The 17,393-nt window shown below is 54.2% G+C and overlaps 1 protein-coding gene across 1 annotated transcript in view; it reads right to left on the bottom strand.

Moving 5' to 3' along the window:
- The window catches only part of Plch2 (phospholipase C eta 2), a 29,765-nt gene that overhangs the window by 1,467 nt on the left and 10,905 nt on the right, over positions 1-17,393 (bottom strand). Inside the window, exons 7-21 of the mRNA XM_028757946.1 lie at positions 17,087-17,290; positions 16,744-16,864; positions 15,284-15,455; positions 14,877-14,984; positions 12,417-12,575; positions 8,466-8,564; positions 8,061-8,143; positions 6,724-6,821; positions 6,454-6,636; positions 6,130-6,237; positions 5,106-5,230; positions 4,943-5,027; positions 4,636-4,782; positions 4,329-4,408; positions 1,631-1,928 (exon numbers count right to left, since the gene is read on the bottom strand). Coding sequence (XP_028613779.1) covers positions 1,631-1,928; positions 4,329-4,408; positions 4,636-4,782; positions 4,943-5,027; positions 5,106-5,230; positions 6,130-6,237; positions 6,454-6,636; positions 6,724-6,821; positions 8,061-8,143; positions 8,466-8,564; positions 12,417-12,575; positions 14,877-14,984; positions 15,284-15,455; positions 16,744-16,864; positions 17,087-17,290 — 2,070 coding nt within the window. The remainder of the gene's footprint in view (positions 1-1,630; positions 1,929-4,328; positions 4,409-4,635; positions 4,783-4,942; positions 5,028-5,105; positions 5,231-6,129; positions 6,238-6,453; positions 6,637-6,723; positions 6,822-8,060; positions 8,144-8,465; positions 8,565-12,416; positions 12,576-14,876; positions 14,985-15,283; positions 15,456-16,743; positions 16,865-17,086; positions 17,291-17,393) is intronic.

The following is a 17,393-nucleotide window of genomic DNA, read 5'->3' as shown; positions in this document are numbered from 1 at the left end:
GAGAGAGAGAGAGAGAGAGAGAGAGAGAGAGAGAGAGAGAGAGAGAGGAATTTCATTAATCAGCACAGGTTCCTGACTCCCTGAACCAAGGGTAGGGACCATCCCACCCCAGGATATCCCAGCAACCAGGCTTCTCCATTTATACAAACGTACTGTGACACTCAAGAGGACCCCACCCCACTAAAGTTGGTGTCGTGCCTGGGCCATGGGACAACACAGGGTCCATGGGGCAACAGGCCTAATCCTCCTTGGACTGGGACATCATGGGGACACATGGGGCTCGGTCGGTCCTGTTACCTGGCACTCGCAGGTCTCAATCCCTAACTATGGAAGCAGCACGGAGCAGGGACAGAAAGGAGAACACGGATCAGTGTGTGTGTGGGCGCTGGCAGATGGACAGATGGACAACGAGTCTGGGGGCAATGAGCGGGAGGAATACATGGGAAGCAGGCAGACTCCCTCCCGCCCAGGCTAGAGCTCAGATAACCAACTCAGACCAATTCTCTCACACTCCTTCAAACAAGGTGTGGGCCAGTAACTGTCAGCCGGGACGGTGGGTGGTCACACAATGGCTAAGTGCCATTCAGACAATGCAGGTCCCTGGGAGCTACTCCACTAAGCACTGGGTGCTCTGAGGCCCAGACCTCAGTTCTAAGCGCCTTCTCCCCTGGTCTCTGAGGAGCCTCCAAGGGGGAATACCCTGTGGTACCACCACCAATTGGCAGCAGGCTCCTGAAGGACTTCAGGGCAGAGCCATTCTTGCATCTGGCCCTGGGGGTGGCGGAGAGGCAAGGCTAAGAGCTGAGATCTTTTCAGACCTAGGAAAGTCATCAAAGCAGCCAATCGGGATAGCCAGCAAGGCACCAGGGATGCCCTTTGCTGAGGGCTGGCTGGATATCCCTGGGTTCCTCAGCAAGCAGCTCACAGAAATGCCTTGATGACTCAAGCTCCCCTCTTCCTGCATCCCCTCACAATGTACAGAGCCATCAGGGTGGGGGTAGGGGGTCTGAGGCAGGCAGGCCACAGGTTAAGCCGATGGACCAATGAAGCAGAGAGCGGCAGGCACGGAGCTCCTAGGCATGCCGGGGGTAGCGAGCATGGGATGCAGCGGAGTGGCAGGCCTTACCCGTGGAGAACATGAGGGAATGACTCCTGATCTCCTCCAGCTTTTGAACGAACAAGGCGTTCATCTCTCCCTGCAGCGCCCCCTGCTGCCTGTGAGCACCCTCCGGCTGGCAGGGGGCTGCCTCGGGACTGCCTGGGCTGCCTGGGCTGCTGGAGTCCGAAGACACAGAGCCGCCTCCTGGACCCTGCCGCCGAGCCCTAGGACCCTTGGGGGCCTCTCTGCTTCTCCCTGGGGTGGCTCGAGGACTCAGGCTGCAGCAAGGGCCCCCCAGTGAATCTACCCGGGCCCTGGGCTGCTGGCTGATGGCCACGTGGCTGCCTGCAGGCCCAGGGCTAGGTTGCTGCTCCCTTCGAAGGCCCTCAACGTCCATACCGGTGCAGGAGCCCACCACACACTTCATGCATGTGGCGGCCATCCCTGCAGGTCCAGGGCCTTCGGGGACATGCGGGGACCGCACCTGTGCCGGTGTTCTCTCTTCGGTTGCTTCTCCTGCTGGTGCCTTACCTCGGGGACTGCCGCTGCCTGACCTCTCTTGAGTAGAGGCCTCCAGAGCTGGGTTGGGGCTGGGGGGTGCCACGTCATCAGCTGCCCCCTCAGAGCCTGCGTCCTGTGTGCCCAGGGCCAGCTCTGGGAAGCCCTTGCGACTTGGCTTCTGACTTTTGGTTGGGGCACTGGCTGTGCGCCGCAGGAGCCTCTGGCTAACGGAGGGACGGGGCAGGGGCTGCCCAGCAGCATGACTGTCCAGTGAGCCTGGCTTTGGGCCTCGGAGGAAGAGACCTTTTAGACCCAGAGTCTGCTTGACCTGCAAGAAAAGGAGCCCACATAGCTGGTGCCTGGCCCGCCCGGCCCAGGTGTGGCTTCAGAGGGGAACTGGCTCTCCAGAGGGTGTTCTGAACCTGTAGTTACCGTGGACTGCCATAAGAGGATATTGCAGGGCCATATACAGGAAACAGAGTTTCCCGGCAACTCTACCAAGGGTAACAGGACTTCACCCTTCAGACTAAACTTGAGACAGAACCTAGAGAACCTTCCCGGTGTTATCTCAATGACAGAACTCAATCCCTACACCCTGGCCACCCACTTGTCCCAGCCTTGATGAACTGAGGATTGCAGCCCCAGATCTTGGAGAAAGAAAAGTTGGGATCTGTCATCACCATGGTTACACTCACCCTGCCCTGTGGAACAGCCTAGAAGGCCTGCTCTCCCTCAGCCTCTGCCACCCTACTTCCCAGGAACCTCTCCTCACTCCTAGAGGGCTGCCTTTCTAGGAAGCCTTGTTGAACTCCCCCCCCCTCCAGGCAGACTCCTCCAAGGTCAGCTTGCACTCTGGCCCCATGAATTCCTGGGGCTCTCAACCGGCTCAACATGCGACCAGTGTCAGGCCACAGCCAGCTTCTGCCCAGTCCCCTCCTGCATTCCCCTCTGCATAGATCACTGCTGGAGAGGATCTGTGGCCACCTCTTAAGAGGACAAAGGCCACAGGGGTCCTCACATGCCATACACCCCTGGATCCCACCACCAACACCCACCACTCCCCCATGATGGGCCGTGCTCGTGCGTTGGAGCAGCCCAGGGCCTGGCGGCCAGGGGCCCTTCTGCGGAGGCAATAGAGTGGCCAGCACTTGAATCAGTGTCCTGATTCAAGATCCCAAATCCAGTGCAATTTGGTCAATGTGGTTGGAAAGCCATTTAGAAGGAGATCCAGGATTCGAGCTGGAGCGCCCGCCCCCACCCCAACTCAGACCCTAGCATAGACCGAGGAGAGAGCTAGAGGGGTCAGTAACTGACTGGGTAGGCAAGTGGAGGGAAGTGGACAGCAAAGGAGCTGTAAGGCTGTGCAGCGAGACCTACAGTCATGCGGAAGGGCAGAAGGTGAGTAGGACTGAAGACAGGATAGAAAGATAGGTCCTTGGCCTTGGCTGAATCCTGGATCTGCCTCATAAATGCCACTCTCTGGCTGAGGATGGCCCAGGGGACCCCAGAAACGTGTCATGATCCATGTCACATGAGCTGACAAGTCTCCAAGATGCTACCAAGAATCACGGATGCTAATGGGCGCGGCCTGGCATGCAGGTGGGGCGGCGGGCTACACCGCGTCCCGCGACGCCGGGTACCTTTGAGACTCCTAACAAGGCTGAGCTTCTAAAGGTAGACTTGGGACATAGAGAAGCCCACTGCAAGACCAAAGAGAGAGTGAAGGCAGGTGAGCTGGCCGTGGTGGCCAGAACAGGGCCTACCTAGCCATGGCCCTCAGAGACAGGCAGACACGGGATAGATGGATGGATGGTGGCAAATAACAGGACACCTTTAGTACCTCTGGACCCATGGTGCTACTGGACAGTTAGTGTTGGGCCCAGCAGGACCCATTCACTGTCTGGTTACAGGCCCCAAAGGGTTGGTGGCACCAAATTGTACCCCAGGGCCTCCCTTAGAGACCCAGAAGATGGACTCCGCAGACTGAGAACACTTCCTGTTCTGGCCTGGGGTGGGGGGTACATGGGATGGGGACCTGAGGCTCCAGGTAGTGAGCAAATGCATGTAGATCCCTTTCAGGAAATGGAAATCCAGAGGGATGTGGCACTCAGGACAAGGAAAGCCACAGGAGGGGTCATGTTGCTCTACCCTTGCCAAGAATCCAAGCAGTCAGTGCTCCCGGATGTACAGGACATCAGAGGCTACTGAGGAAAACTAAGACCAGGACTGGCAAAAGACAGAGAAGAGGGAGGCAGGTACCAGGGCATCCCATCCCAGGACAGCAGGGAGGCAGATACTGGGGGATCCCATCTCAAGACAGCAGGGAGGTGGGTCCCAGGGCACCCCATCCCAGGACAGCAGGGAGGTGGGTCCCAGGGCACCCCATCCCAGGACAGCAGGGAGGCAGGTACTGGGGCATCCCATCCCAGGACAGCAGAGAGGCAGGTTCTGAGGCATCCCATCCCAGAACAGCAGGGAGGGAGGTACCGGGACATCCCATCCCAGGACAGGGACACTTGGCACACTTGGGTTCCCAAAGACCCCTGGGACATGGAGGCAGCACTAGAAGGCTCCAGGGTCAGCATCCCCTAGTAGCCCACATCACAGATTAAGGAAGAGGTCCAGAGAAGTGAATGCCAGTCCCTAACCCCTGAAGGGGACAGGGTGAGAGCGAGGGGCGGGTCCTATCCTTCCTGTGGCTATGCGAGGCCCGGGAGGCAATACTCACCTTACCACTAATGTCACTGACAGCCACATGTACAAAGATAGAGGCCTCTTCCATCCCTTCTAGGTACACATGCCGATAGCCTGGAGCAATAGGGTCATGAGTTGTCAAAGTTCCAACATCTCTTCACCCTGCCAACCCACACTTTCCTCAAAGGTCTCTGGGCCTTGAGTAGGACCAGGGGGCCTCTTGTTCATAGGAGGAATCAGCTGGGCCGCCTTCTTGTGTCCTAAGCTAGTTAGGAGCTCCTGAGGAGGACAGGCAGGGAACACTGCTGGCAAATGCTGAAACTTGAGCCCAGACTTCTTACCTGGCATCATGCTGCTGAAGGCCAATGTCCTCTGACCAATGAAGTCACGTCCAATGGGGTCATGGTCCCAGACCAGAAAGCGCACAAGCGCAATCTCGGGCATGTGCACAGTGAACACCAGTGTCTCCTCCCACATGGGGTTGAATCCTGGAGATAGTGAAGAGAGGATCATCAGGTCAGGAGATGGAGCTAATGACCGGCACCTAAGGGACCCAGAGTGGACAGGACACTGGGCACCCAGCAGTGCCCATATCTCACGTGGGGCCTATGGCAGCCTTGGGCATAGGCTGGTGTCTGATGCTCTCACCGTTGTCGTCCACCACTCGGGTCTGCTCCTTGCTGCAGTCTACAGGAAGCCCGATGACCTCTACCTCCACAAAGGGGTCGATGATCTAGAGACAGGGTGAGAGGTGGCACCGGGACCCCAAGCCCTCCCACTACCCACCTCACCCATGTGGGTTCGACCCTACCTCCCCACGGTCACCCAGCACCGAGTCCCGTGGCTTGGGCAGCTGCTGGCCACTGATGATCCTCAGGGCCAGCTGCTTCTTGAGCTGCCCTGGCAGGGGGTCCTCAGAGTTGGGGTTGAAGACACCTGAGAGGATGCAGGCGTGAGCCAAGTTCACAGCTCACACCACACGCCTACCTATTGGTCTGTGGGGATCTGGTGAAAAAGAGCCCTAGGGACGGGTCAGAAAACTTTGGCCTGGGATGGGATAGCTGCACCGGTTTGGGCAGGTGACCCTGATCACAAGGTGGCTAGGCGCTTGCTCAGGCTGCTAATGTTAAGGGCGCATCATGCAGGGAAACACAGCTCAGTGCAGCAGAAAGGCGTAATGAAAAGGCTCTGAGCAGACAGAAGCCTGTGTAGCATACTGGGAGAACCCCGTGGGACAGAAGATGGCTTCCGAGCATGCCAATCAGGGACTGAGGTCCAGCACCTGGCCTGCATCTCCTGGAGCACACAAGGACCTCAGACAAGTGCTGCCCATAAATCTCACGAGGCCTGCAACCCAGCGCCCAATAGACGAGCTCTCTAACTCCCACCCACGGGTCCTTGGCCTAAGGTTCACTGCGCACACACACACACATACACACACACTCACACACACACATACTCACACACACACACATACTCACACACACACACATACACACACATACACACACTCACACACACACATACACACACACTCACACATATACACACACATACTCACACACACACTCACACATACACTCATACTCACACACACATACTCACACACACACAAATACTCACACACACATACTCACACACACACAAATACTCACACATACACACATACACACACACACACACTCACACACACACCAGTAGACAGATACCCTACTCTAACCCACCAGTGTCCTGGTAGCTCAGTCTCAGCACAACCTGACCCTCTGCTCTGTTTACCCACCACCCCAGTATCCAGGGTAGTATCACAGGACCCCAACCCAGCCTGAGTCCCTCACCCTGGCACATGCACTGCGGTTTGAGCACGTAGCCACAGCCACCGTTGGCGCTGAACTTGGCCCTGTTCAGCTGCAGCATCCGCCCTTCTGACTGGTAGTTCAGGGCAACTGAAGGGAAGACAGAAGCCCTTGCAGGTCAGTGATGGTCACATGCTCTTCTGTGAGTTCTGGGGCTGAAAGCCCAGCATACGTGCTAGGAGTACAGGGCCAGATGGGGTGTTTCTCATGCAAGCCTAGGATCTGAAAGGCCCCACCCTGGTTGCTAAAGGCCTTCGGAGATGGCCCTCCTCACCATCCCACCCTGAGCCACATGCCTGCACGCACCCATTTGGCAACCAGCATTCCAGAAGGGTTGTGGATTGTAGTTGCTGGAGTCCACACGGTAGGAGGAGGGGTATATTCGTGAGAGCTGGTGTTGGTTGAAGCGCAGGTACTGGGTAGGCTTTTGCTGCAGGATCTGGTGGGCCTTGGTCTCGCTGAAGGACGACACCTGCCAGCTAGATACCACTGGAGCACAGACCACCCAGGCATGAGCACACATAGCCTGTACCCCACAGCCGACCTGCCTGATCCCTCCCTCCACGTGGCCCTCACCCTCCATCTCCACGTCATGGGTGCCCACAGACTTGGTATATTTCACTAGGTCCGAGAGGGCTCGTGACAGCTTCATGGTCTTCTTTTGCCGGGCAGTCCTACGAGGGTGCGGCAGGGCTACTCAGGACCCTGTGGCTACGCCCCTCCCATCCAGTCCCAGCCAGCCTCCCTGTTCTTCGACTCAGGCTCCAGGGCCTGTACGGGTCCATCTGCTCCCCAAATCATATGTCCCAGGCAACCTGGGACTTGTAAACAATAGTTAAGGTACATTACAGCCCCCCAGCAGATAGGTACCCTGCTTTAACCTTCCAGTGTCCTGGTAGCTCAGGCTCAGCCTGACCCTCCGTTGTGTTCCGTGTACCTACCACCCTGATATCCAAGGCAGTCTTACAGGAGGCAGGGAAAGGTCAACCCTATTAGTGATGAGGTTATAGAGACATGTCTGCCAAGTGTGGACTGCTCTGAAGCCATCATGGGATCTTTGGAACAAAGACTCTGGGCTCCTGAACATGAACAAGATGGGGCCTGGGGATTCCTGCTCAGCTAAAGGATGTTCTGGGGGATGCAAGCTTCTGAAAGGTTCTGGGCAGGAGGGTAAATTAGAAAGACTAAGTCATGGAGAAGAGGCAGACCAGTGACAAAGAATGTAATGTCTTAGCAGTATGGCAAGGCAGAGCTGGGACTGCAGACACGTAGGTGGGGGGAGACTGGGTGTGACACAGATAGACAGACATGAGCTAGGACTGTGGAGGAAAACGGGAGGGGGAGGACAGGAGTGAGGAATAGGGCCAGTGGGAGCCTCCTGTGGGGAAGATGAGCTCCAAGCTGCACTAGCAGGTACGAGACCCCAGTGAACCCACGAAGGTGCTGTGGAAAGCAAACAGACGGAGTCAGGCTGGTGCCATCCCAGAATAGCTGCCACTCTCATAGGGTATAGGAGGCACAGAGATAAACAGATGCTACCCCTGGAGGAAACTGGGGCCCTGTGGAAGAGGAGGTGGGAGCTGAGGTCTGGTTAGTCAGGCAGTGTTTATACCCAGGAGACTCTGAGGGACCCTCAGGAGCCCTACTAGCCTAGTATCTGAGCACTGCTAGGCTTGCCCTGTGCTTTCTGCTGCTGCCTGGACAACTCCACTTTCTCATTACCTGCTTAAGTGTTCAGGGTACGAGTGGGGCATGGATTCCCATACCAACCACCCATCTCTGCTCAACACTCAGGGACAGCCCCCTTGGACTGGGCAGGGCTCACGCACATACACGTGCATGTGGGCGTGCACGCACACACACACACACACACACACACACACGCGCGCGCGCGCACTGGGCAGGGCACTGACCCTCGGCTCTGGCTTCCTGGGGAGTCCAGGTTCTCATCCCCCTCTTCCACGCTGGCCACCTTCTTTATCTTGCTGCCTTTTTTCTGTGTAGGGAAGTGGAATTTTTGTGGACCTCAGATCAAACCAGGACATGTAAAAGGCCGGGAGGAACAGCGTAAGGGCTATTTGCCCAGGTTCCTGAATCCTTACCCAATTGGCCCACAGAGGTATCTGAAATGCCCTGGCTCAGGGGGGACTCTCAGGACTTTCAGTGTCTGAATCTCAGACACTGTGGCCAGTGTGGGTCAAGGGAAGGTAGTAGCCAGAACTCCTACTTTGGGAACCTGGCCCCAACCACAGCTAGCAAATGGTACAGGGATGATGGCAGAACTACATGGGACCCCTGAGGCCAGGACCTCTACTCACCTTGCGCTTGGAGAAACTGCTCATGAGGAGACGGCTGTTCCGCCTGCTCGACCCAGTGTCCTCCCCGGACTCCACGTCTTCCTCAACCTTGCTCTGACCCTGAGAGACAGATAGAAGTTGAACCCAACCTCCAACCATGCAAGCAAGACAGGACAGCTCCCTGGTGGCCCCAGAAGGCCTTTCTGGAGGAGGTAGAGTTGACCAGGCCTGGAAGCAAGGCGCTGATTTGGGGCTGGGGGAGGTCAAGCACAGCTGCCAGGAAGCGGCCTGAAGAGCTGGGCAGAGCGGCATATATTCACATGCCCACACCAGCCTCCCATGGTGTGCGGTTTTAAACCCAAGTAATCAGTTCCAAATTTCTTTATCATGGATGGAGACTGCATAATAAACGCAGCTTACATCTGGAATGTTCTTCAGACAAGTCCACTTACGTAATCCTTTTTTGAAGCCCTGATGCCCCAGCCTGTTACTGCAGCACAAATAAAGTGAATAATCCCAGATCCAGCCAGCTGGGTCTGAGAAGCACAGGGCAGGACTACCTATGCACTGGGCACAGAATAGGCACATCCCAGGTCTTCCCAGGCCCTAGCTAGAACCCCACCCTGGACCCTTGTTCTCATGAAAGTCACTGAGCAACTGTACTGCACACTGGTTTCTCCCGGGCTGTTATGGTATCACCACCCACTCCACACAACTCCTGAAACCCAGGACAGCTCTAGTCAGGGCTTCCTAACTTCATTTTGTTACCTAGCCCGGGTAGAGGATGGTTTCTATCATACACACTAGATCCATGTACCTGTAGCTAGAGATAGAACTGATAGAGACAGGGGTCAGAGAGAGCAAAGATGCAGCATGTGTCCCTATGCCATACAGGTGAGAACTGTCCACATATTGTGGTGTGCATCCCTGTGTATACACAGGTCATATCTGCGCATAGCCCTGGTGTTACTGTACACACCATGGACAGCCCTACACACTAGCCCAAGGACACTCCTAAACAAGCATATGGATACTTCATACACCTGAGGCACCTGCACACACCACAGACACCTGAACACACCATGGACCCCTGCACATAATGTGGACCCTTGCATGTACATGGATTTCTGCACACACCTTGGTCCCCTGCACACATTGTGTACTCCTGCACACATTACGGACTACCGTATATACCACACATGTATGTACACACCTCTGCATACACCATGGACACTTACGCACACCCTTGCACATGTGTGTGGGCCATCTAGGGATGCTGTGAAGAGCCTGCTTTGTGCTGTAAAGAGCCTACTTTGGTCCCTGACCACAGAGAACTCTCAGTTCTCTACTATGGTCTCAGAAAACAGCTGATGTCTTTCCATGATCTCTTCTGTCTAAGCCGCTCTGCCTTGACATCATCAAGCACCCCCATTGCAGATCTCACTGATGTGATGGTGATCAGAAGCTCCTGCCAGCTGCCTTCACCCTGATTCCCTTCTCTACCCTCTTCGAGGGTCAGGACCAGATGTGCCTGGACTTTCCTGATGCCCAAAGTAGCCATGATAGCCAGGCCTTTCCAGTCCACAGACTTCCCAGGTCCAGAGCCAGAGGCAGATTCCCAGCATCTGAGATACCGGGTTTATCTGCCTTGCACAGCCCTGTGTTATATATACCCCAGTGATGGTAGTCCATTTTCCCCTTAATCTGGGGACATGTAGTGGGAGAGGCCCTAGAAGCTTCACTTATGTGTTGGGAATCCCATGAGGCTGACGTGTTTCTAAATTATTTAAGTAATGTCCAAATTGTTGTCATCACCATGACTTGAATGATCAAGATATACACACAAATTAAGGGAGGTACACACGACCCATGCAGATGTATGCTCACCAGGCCTGAATTCATATGACAAGGTTAGAAGCCACCATCAGTCCAGAAGTACTATGCGTGTGTAGCTGTGTAGCCTGACCTGGTCCCCTCGGTGGCCGTGAACATCTGATCGTGAGGTAAGCTTAGGGCTAAGTTGCATAGACAGCATTTTGGGGGAGGGACTGTCCTTTCCACAGACAAAGCCAGCAGTTAAGCCTCTGTCTTCAGCAGCAACGATCCTGTTCTGGGACCAACCTGAGGTACAGGGCACTCACTAGTCTGAACCCTCTGGAGCTATGTTTGTTGATTAGTAGGGGTCTCATCTGTTCCCACCTCCTCGTGTTCACACCTCCTCGTGTTCACACCTCCTCGTATTCACATGCTGCCCTCAAGTCCTCCTACTGTCTCACCAGAACCCCTGAGCAGGGAGGGCCTCATGTCCTCAAGGTTCATACGCAGAGGGCATGGCACCTAGCCTAGAGTGTGGGGGCTGGGGGAGCAGAGTGACTTATGGTAGGACTTGCTATCTCTTTGACGAACCAGCACTGATACTCTCATCTGCCTGGACATTGCCCCAGGAAGCTCCCTGGCTAACCAGTGCCCTACTCCGTAGTTCTTTAGCCCCTAGCTCAGCAGCTTCATCATGCATTCCCTTTCTACGTGTCTATTGCAGGCTGTGCAGACAGCCTGGGGATACTGTCAGGCTGGGGTAAAAGCTTCTTCTCCAACCTGGGTATCTTAATACAGGAGCTCTTCCTCCCCACCCCTTCCTTTCCCTCCTCCCCTTCCTCCCTCTCTTCCCCCTCCTCTTCTACATCCTCCTCCTTACTCTCTCTTCCTCTAAGCTTTCTCTGAGTATAGTTATTCATACACAAGATGGCAAGGGCCAAGCTGTGCTCCTGGCCCCAGGTGTCCCTCTTGTTGGCCAAGAAAAGCAGAGATCCTGTTAACCTTCGCCAGGGTTGGACCAGTGACAGGGCCCTACCTTCACTCAGCCCTCTACTAATGGAGGCTGGGCAAAGCATCAGGCAGGTTATACTCTCCCACCCAAATGTCTGGGAACTAAAAATAAAGAGGAGGTCATGTGCATGGGACCCGTGTGAGCCACCTGCAGAGCTATCACAGCAGCTACGCCGAACCCTCTAGGGTTGTCGGTGGAAAAAAACACACCTCTAAAAACACACCAGGAGCAGACCCTGTTCGTCCTCTTCCGGCCCTCACAAAAGCCTTGGAAACAGCTAGAAGTGAGCCAGTGGCAAGGGAGGGCAGGGGAGTGGAGGGAAGTCTCTCCAGACATCTCACCTGGCAGATGCCTTGCTCAGCTGCGAGGTCAGCTGCCAACCTGCCATAGCCACCACAGCCAGCTGCTGGTCTGTCCTTCAAGCTTGGCTTGCTGCTCCTCAACAGGAGCACGCTGACTGCAGTCTGGCCCCGCTTGTCTGGCACCTGTCTTCACCCCATCACACCTGCCAGGACAGTCTCTGAAGGCATTCTCTCTGTGTATTTCCCCATATATCTGAGATGCTTCAGAGAGTGGGCAGCTCCCAGGAGCTGCCTAGGCCCTGAGATCCTGCTTCCTATCCCTCTATCATCCATGAAACCCTCATCAAAGTAGGCAATGCTCAAAGCCCCTCCAAGAGAAGCCTTAGGTCCCTAAGGGAATACTTACAAATCCTGTGCGAGTGCACATGGGTGTGCACAGGCATCCATGCAGGTGTGTGAATGCGTGAATAAGTATGTGTAGAGGGGTGTGTGTGTGCATACAGATATGTGTGCAGCTATGTGCACACACTCGAGCGTTGTGTAGTACAAGCACACAAGCATGCATATGTACATGTATGCATGCAGGTGTGTGCAGAGGTGTACTTTTATATGAGTGTGCATGGAGGTGTGTATGTGCATGTATAAGCATGGTGCACATGTGTGTACAAAGGTGTGTGTGTGTGTGTACTCACAGGTGTGTATATGGATAGCTTTATAGACATACCTCTGCATACCAGTGCCTGTATGTGCATAGACATCTATCTACTGCCACATGTTCTGGGGCCCTCACCCAGCTCACGGACTAGCCATTGGAAGAACATAGGTCAACAACAAAGGTCTCACCTTCTTGGCCTCTGCTTTGTGCCCAAGCTTTCCGGATGGCGATAGTGTGGAGACAGTGAAGTCATTAGGGTCTTCACAGTCACGGATCTTTGACTCCTTGATCAGAGAATCCAGCTTCTTCTTTGCAATGTTTTCCACACGCTTCCGGTTGGTGGAGGCCTGCCACAGGTCAGCCTGTTAGTGTCTGTCCCCATCCCAGAGAGCAGCCATCACAGTCCCTATACCTACCCTGTGATTCTCAGCGCAGAGGCTGTGATTTGCCCCCCGGGTAGCTACGGGCAGCACTAAAACCCAGATACATGTAGTCCATAAAGTACTGTTCTGCGTGAGGGACCTGGAGAAGGAGGTCAGGACATTCGGAAGATAACAGGATCTGAGACCTACACACAGGCTGCTGTAAATGTTGAGCAGCCAGCAGGGACAGGAACCTCGAGTCCTAGCTGGGTCCAGTGAGGTTCTGATGTAGTTTGGAGCACTTGAGGGAGGACCTCAGTCTGGGACATCACTCTCTGGCAGGACAAGCTTAGTGAGACCCTGCTGTAGTTTGGAGCACTTGAGGGAGGACCTCAATCTGGGACATCAGGACCCCTCACCCCGTGTGCTCAGGATGGAGTGGCCCCTGTTAAGGCTGTCAGTCCTGCCACCACCCTGGGCCAGCCAGAGACATGTGCAGGCGCACCGGAAGCAGGAAGAATCTGCTGTCTCAGGGCTTTCTAAAACAATTAGGCGGCTCTGGCCTGGAGGCCTCCTGCACAATTATTTTCCCATCTGATGACTCCTCAGGGGGAAATAAAGTATTTGCTGCCTCGTAGTGGCTGAGAGCAGTGGATGAGCAATGCCCAGAGGAGAGACATCAGTTACAAAGCCTTCCTCCACTCAGCTCCTCCAGCACCCATTCCAACTAGCAGAGGCTCTAGCAGACTGTTCAGGCTCCCTCCACAGCCCTCAGCCCTGGGCCAGGCCGGCTGCTCTGTGGGATATGAGTGCTGCCATACAGGAGATCTAAGCATTGCATCTGGCCCTTAGAGTTGGTACTTGCCCTGGGCATGGAGTAGCTAGGTAGGAGCACTGGCCACTGAGAGCAGCCCCACAGTCCCCATGCATACCCTGTGATTCTCAGCGCAGAGGCTGTGATTTCCCCGGGAAAGCTATGGGCAGCATCGAAACCCAGATACATGTAGAACCCATGTGGTTGTGTGTGAGGGACCCCAGAGGAGGAGGTCGGGGCATTCGGAAGATAACATAGGATCTGAGACCCACGCACTGGCCGCCATATGTGTTGAGCAGCCAGCAGGGACAGGGCAGACATTGAAGGAAGCTGGCCAGGCAGTTGAGGTGCTCTGAGTTAAAGCATGGCAGGAAGAGGTGTGGGTATGGGTAGGAATGGTGTGGAGCCCAAGGTGCAGCCCCTCAGTGCTGCCTCTGCTCACTGAGGGGCCAAGAAATCTGTGTCAGCATCACAGACAAAATCCAAGAGTCAGCTTATCAATAGAAACCAGAATGGGATAACAGTAGATGTGTGGCTGGCCTGTGTAGTAAGACATGAGGACTCTCTTCCTCTCCCTCCTCTCCCCTTCCCCCCTCCCTCATTCTCTCTGTCTCCCCTCTCCTTCCCCTCCCTCTTTCCTCCCCTCTGCTCCTGCCTCTACTCTCTCTTCTAAGGCAGGGTTTCTCTGTGTAATAGCCCTGGCTATCCTGGAACTCACTTTGTAGACCAAGCTGGCCTCAAACTCAGAAATCCGCCTGCCTCTGCCTCCCTAGTGCCTTCAGCTTTGTACACCACAGCATTTACCCTGTGTCCTCTCTTCCTGTTGCCAGCCTTCCTCACTCATCCTGGCAACCAGGACAAGAGGTTGCTCCTGGGATCCACGGGCTTCCCACCCTTGAAGGGACTCTAGCCAGCCTGAGCACAGCCAGCCTGGGTCTGGCAGGCCTTCCCTTATCCCTGGTTCCTTCTGCCTTGATAAAAACCGTTAAATTACTTTCCTAAAGCTAGTCTCCAAGGTCTGTTCCCTTATTTGGCCACTTCCTCCTTCTGAGGCTGACCACCAAGGTCCAGCTCTCACAATATTGAAGTTGAGCAATCAAAAGCTCCCTTTGACTTGTCTAATTAACATACCTAATTAAAATCAAACATCTCATCCTAACACAGGGTTTCCCACTTTTTTTTTTTTTTTACATTTATAAACCACCATTTGCCTATGTGCCATGTCTGTCTTCTCTCTACCCAGAGGCAATCCTTTGTCCCTGGGGACAAATACTCCTTCCCCCCCTCCCTCGTTCTCTTCCCCTTCTCCCTCATCCTCCATCTCCTTCTTTGTCTCTGATTCCCTGCCCTCTCTCCCTCTGGGACAAATAAATCTCCTTTGTGCTGAGAACTTGGTCTTGGGAGTTTGTGGCCAACTCTGGGATTCCCTACGACCCTCAGGACTTCATGCAGAGCCTTTGGCTCCCACTCACATCTCCATTGAGGAGCTTGCAGTCATCTTCAATCTCGTCGGCGCTGTCCTCATCAGATACTTCACCTTCTTCCGCATCCTCACTGATAGTGGCAGGGAGCTTCTTCCCCTGGGGGGAGAGGTAGAAAATGGGAGAAGCCCCAAGGAGAGACCAGGAGTCCAGTGGCTGGTACCCACTAGAAGTAGCCACCATGGGGGGGGGGGCTTCGTAAAGTTCTTTTTTGGAACTCCAGGCCACAGGTGGTTCGTAACTGTACAATGAGTTGACGCTGTGGCAGTATCACACAAGGGAAGTGGCTCAGGGTGACACATCCATCCTGAGAGGGAGTGCTCCCCTCCCCTCCATCTGTCTGTGGCTACTATGGCCCCAGGCCAGAGCTATCAAGCTGTTGGTTCCAGAAAACTTACCTTCACCAGAATCTTGCCTTTGAGCATCTGTGGAGAAGGAAGCACGGTCGCATCTTCGCTGCTCACTGAGGAGAGGTCCAGCTTGTCCCCAAGGATGTCAGTCAGATACTGGGCCATCTTCTTCTGCTGAACAACACTACAGTGGTTCTCAATGGACAGGATCACTGGGTACCTGTGGTCCCAAAACAAGAGGAGTGGGAGGCGGCCAGGACCCCAGAGACTGACTAGGCCCATAGGTATACAATACAGGCCACCTGTACCATTGAATGTGGTGAAGGTAATTAAGTGATTATGTAAGAAAGCTGCCATCTGCTCTAAGAGGTAACCCACCAATAACTCTGAAAATTAAATAAATGGGTAGGAAAGAAGCTGAGAAATTTTAGGGACAAGTAAAGAAAGCATGAAGGGAAAAAAATCAAAAGCGATTACAAACTCCGGGAAAGTAAAAAGTCATGGTTTGAATGTGGCATTATGAGATACTATGGAATAGTGGATAAGCTGTAAGGAACATAATCTCTTTAGTCTACACAATGGACGACCCCTATGTCCTGACCTAAGCCTGGCATGCACCATCAAGAAGAAGTTGGTACCCACTCCGTGCAGAACATGAAGATCATGGGCGGTGCTTTTTAAACACTGGTGCCTTGTTTATCTTTAACTGTGTGTAATACACATTTGACTTTGATTGTTACCGAAAGGCAATCGTGATTTGTTTAGAAAACCTAAGTATCTGGGTCAAGAAATGGGCAGTCATGTGATGTGGAAAGGACAAACAGACACCAGGGCAAAAGTATTTTTCTTCCCATTTCCCAGACAAAAGACAAGTCCTTTCGGGGAAACACTGCACCTGGAAAGATGATGCTGGCTCACAGAAGCAGCCCCCTGTTGGCTACAGGACATCTGTATGTCCCAGCTGCCCCTGAGCTCCAAGACCCCCTCAGCTGCACCCCCAAGAGCCCTCCTGCTACACCCCCTGAAACTACGACTGTTTCCTAAATCCATCTGTCTTTCCGTTTCACCACTTCCTTTCCTGCTTCAGAGTCTTGTTTAGCTAAGGTAATGTCTTCTATTTCCAGAAATCAAATTGGATTTTTTTTCAACAGTGTCCACAGACACAGCTGAGCGACAGCAAGTTGAGTCTGGACACAGAGTAGTTTCCTGGAGGTAATTAGCAATAGAGGTATCACTTCCATGGGTGGCTGAGACCAGAGATTGCCATGGCACGGATGTGGATAGGCTATAGGCACACGAGCATCTGTTCTTACCTGTACCGTAACCTGTCCTGGATTCCCTCCCCTGCCACTCTCCTCAAAGAACAACTTCTAAACAAAACAGCTGGTTGCATAATATAGTCACCACCCACTGGGAAACGCAAGGGAAAGAGAAGAGAGACCCAGACCCTGGATGCCTTTCCCCTGCCTGCCTCTGGGGCCAGCCCCCAGGAGATCCCAGTCACTCACTCATTCTTGATGAAGGCATATTTGTTGATGGTTTCTATGACATCTTTGAAAAGGATCTTGGAGGTCAGAGTGTAGCCGTGGTGGACAATGGGTTCCCCATCAGGCCCGTCCCAGCAGTCCACTGTAGGCAAGTAGATCCTAATTAGCACCAGAGGCTTGGCTGTGTGAGCCTGGGGAGGCTTAGTCCTTAGGCTCCAAACAAGGGGGTCTGTCTTCTCAGTGGTGAACAAAAGGGACCCTGTCAGAAGTCCCTGTGGCATTAGGCAGAGCCCATTTCCTGAAGGAGGTGCCATTTACAGCCAAAACAGCTCCTGGGTGCCATCCAGAGTCCAAACATGCTTACCCTCCACACAGCGACAGCCGGCTTGCAGGACCCAGGCATACATGTCCACCCGAGACTGGGACATGAGCTGGTCACCCACGAGGTAGGTGTTGTGGGACGAGGTGATGAAGTAGTGACTGAGCGGCTGCGTCATGTCTTGGTGCACTCTGTGGTGTTCAGGGTTGAAGATGTCACCTGCGGGGCTCCTTGTGTAGTTGGTAAAGCCTGCGGTATACACAGGAGAACGGTGGTGTATCTCTGTCTCTGGGCTCAGCTCTTGACTACCTGCCCCACAGGTAGAGTCCCCTGTGCAAGCATGCAGCTGCCC

This window comes from Grammomys surdaster, unplaced genomic scaffold (assembly GCF_004785775.1).
Source record: "Grammomys surdaster isolate TR1022 unplaced genomic scaffold, NIH_TR_1.0 126185, whole genome shotgun sequence".
NCBI classification, from domain to species: domain Eukaryota; kingdom Metazoa; phylum Chordata; class Mammalia; order Rodentia; family Muridae; genus Grammomys; species Grammomys surdaster.
Note: the sequence above shows the minus strand (reverse complement) of the source record. Positions and strands in the feature narration are given on the sequence as shown.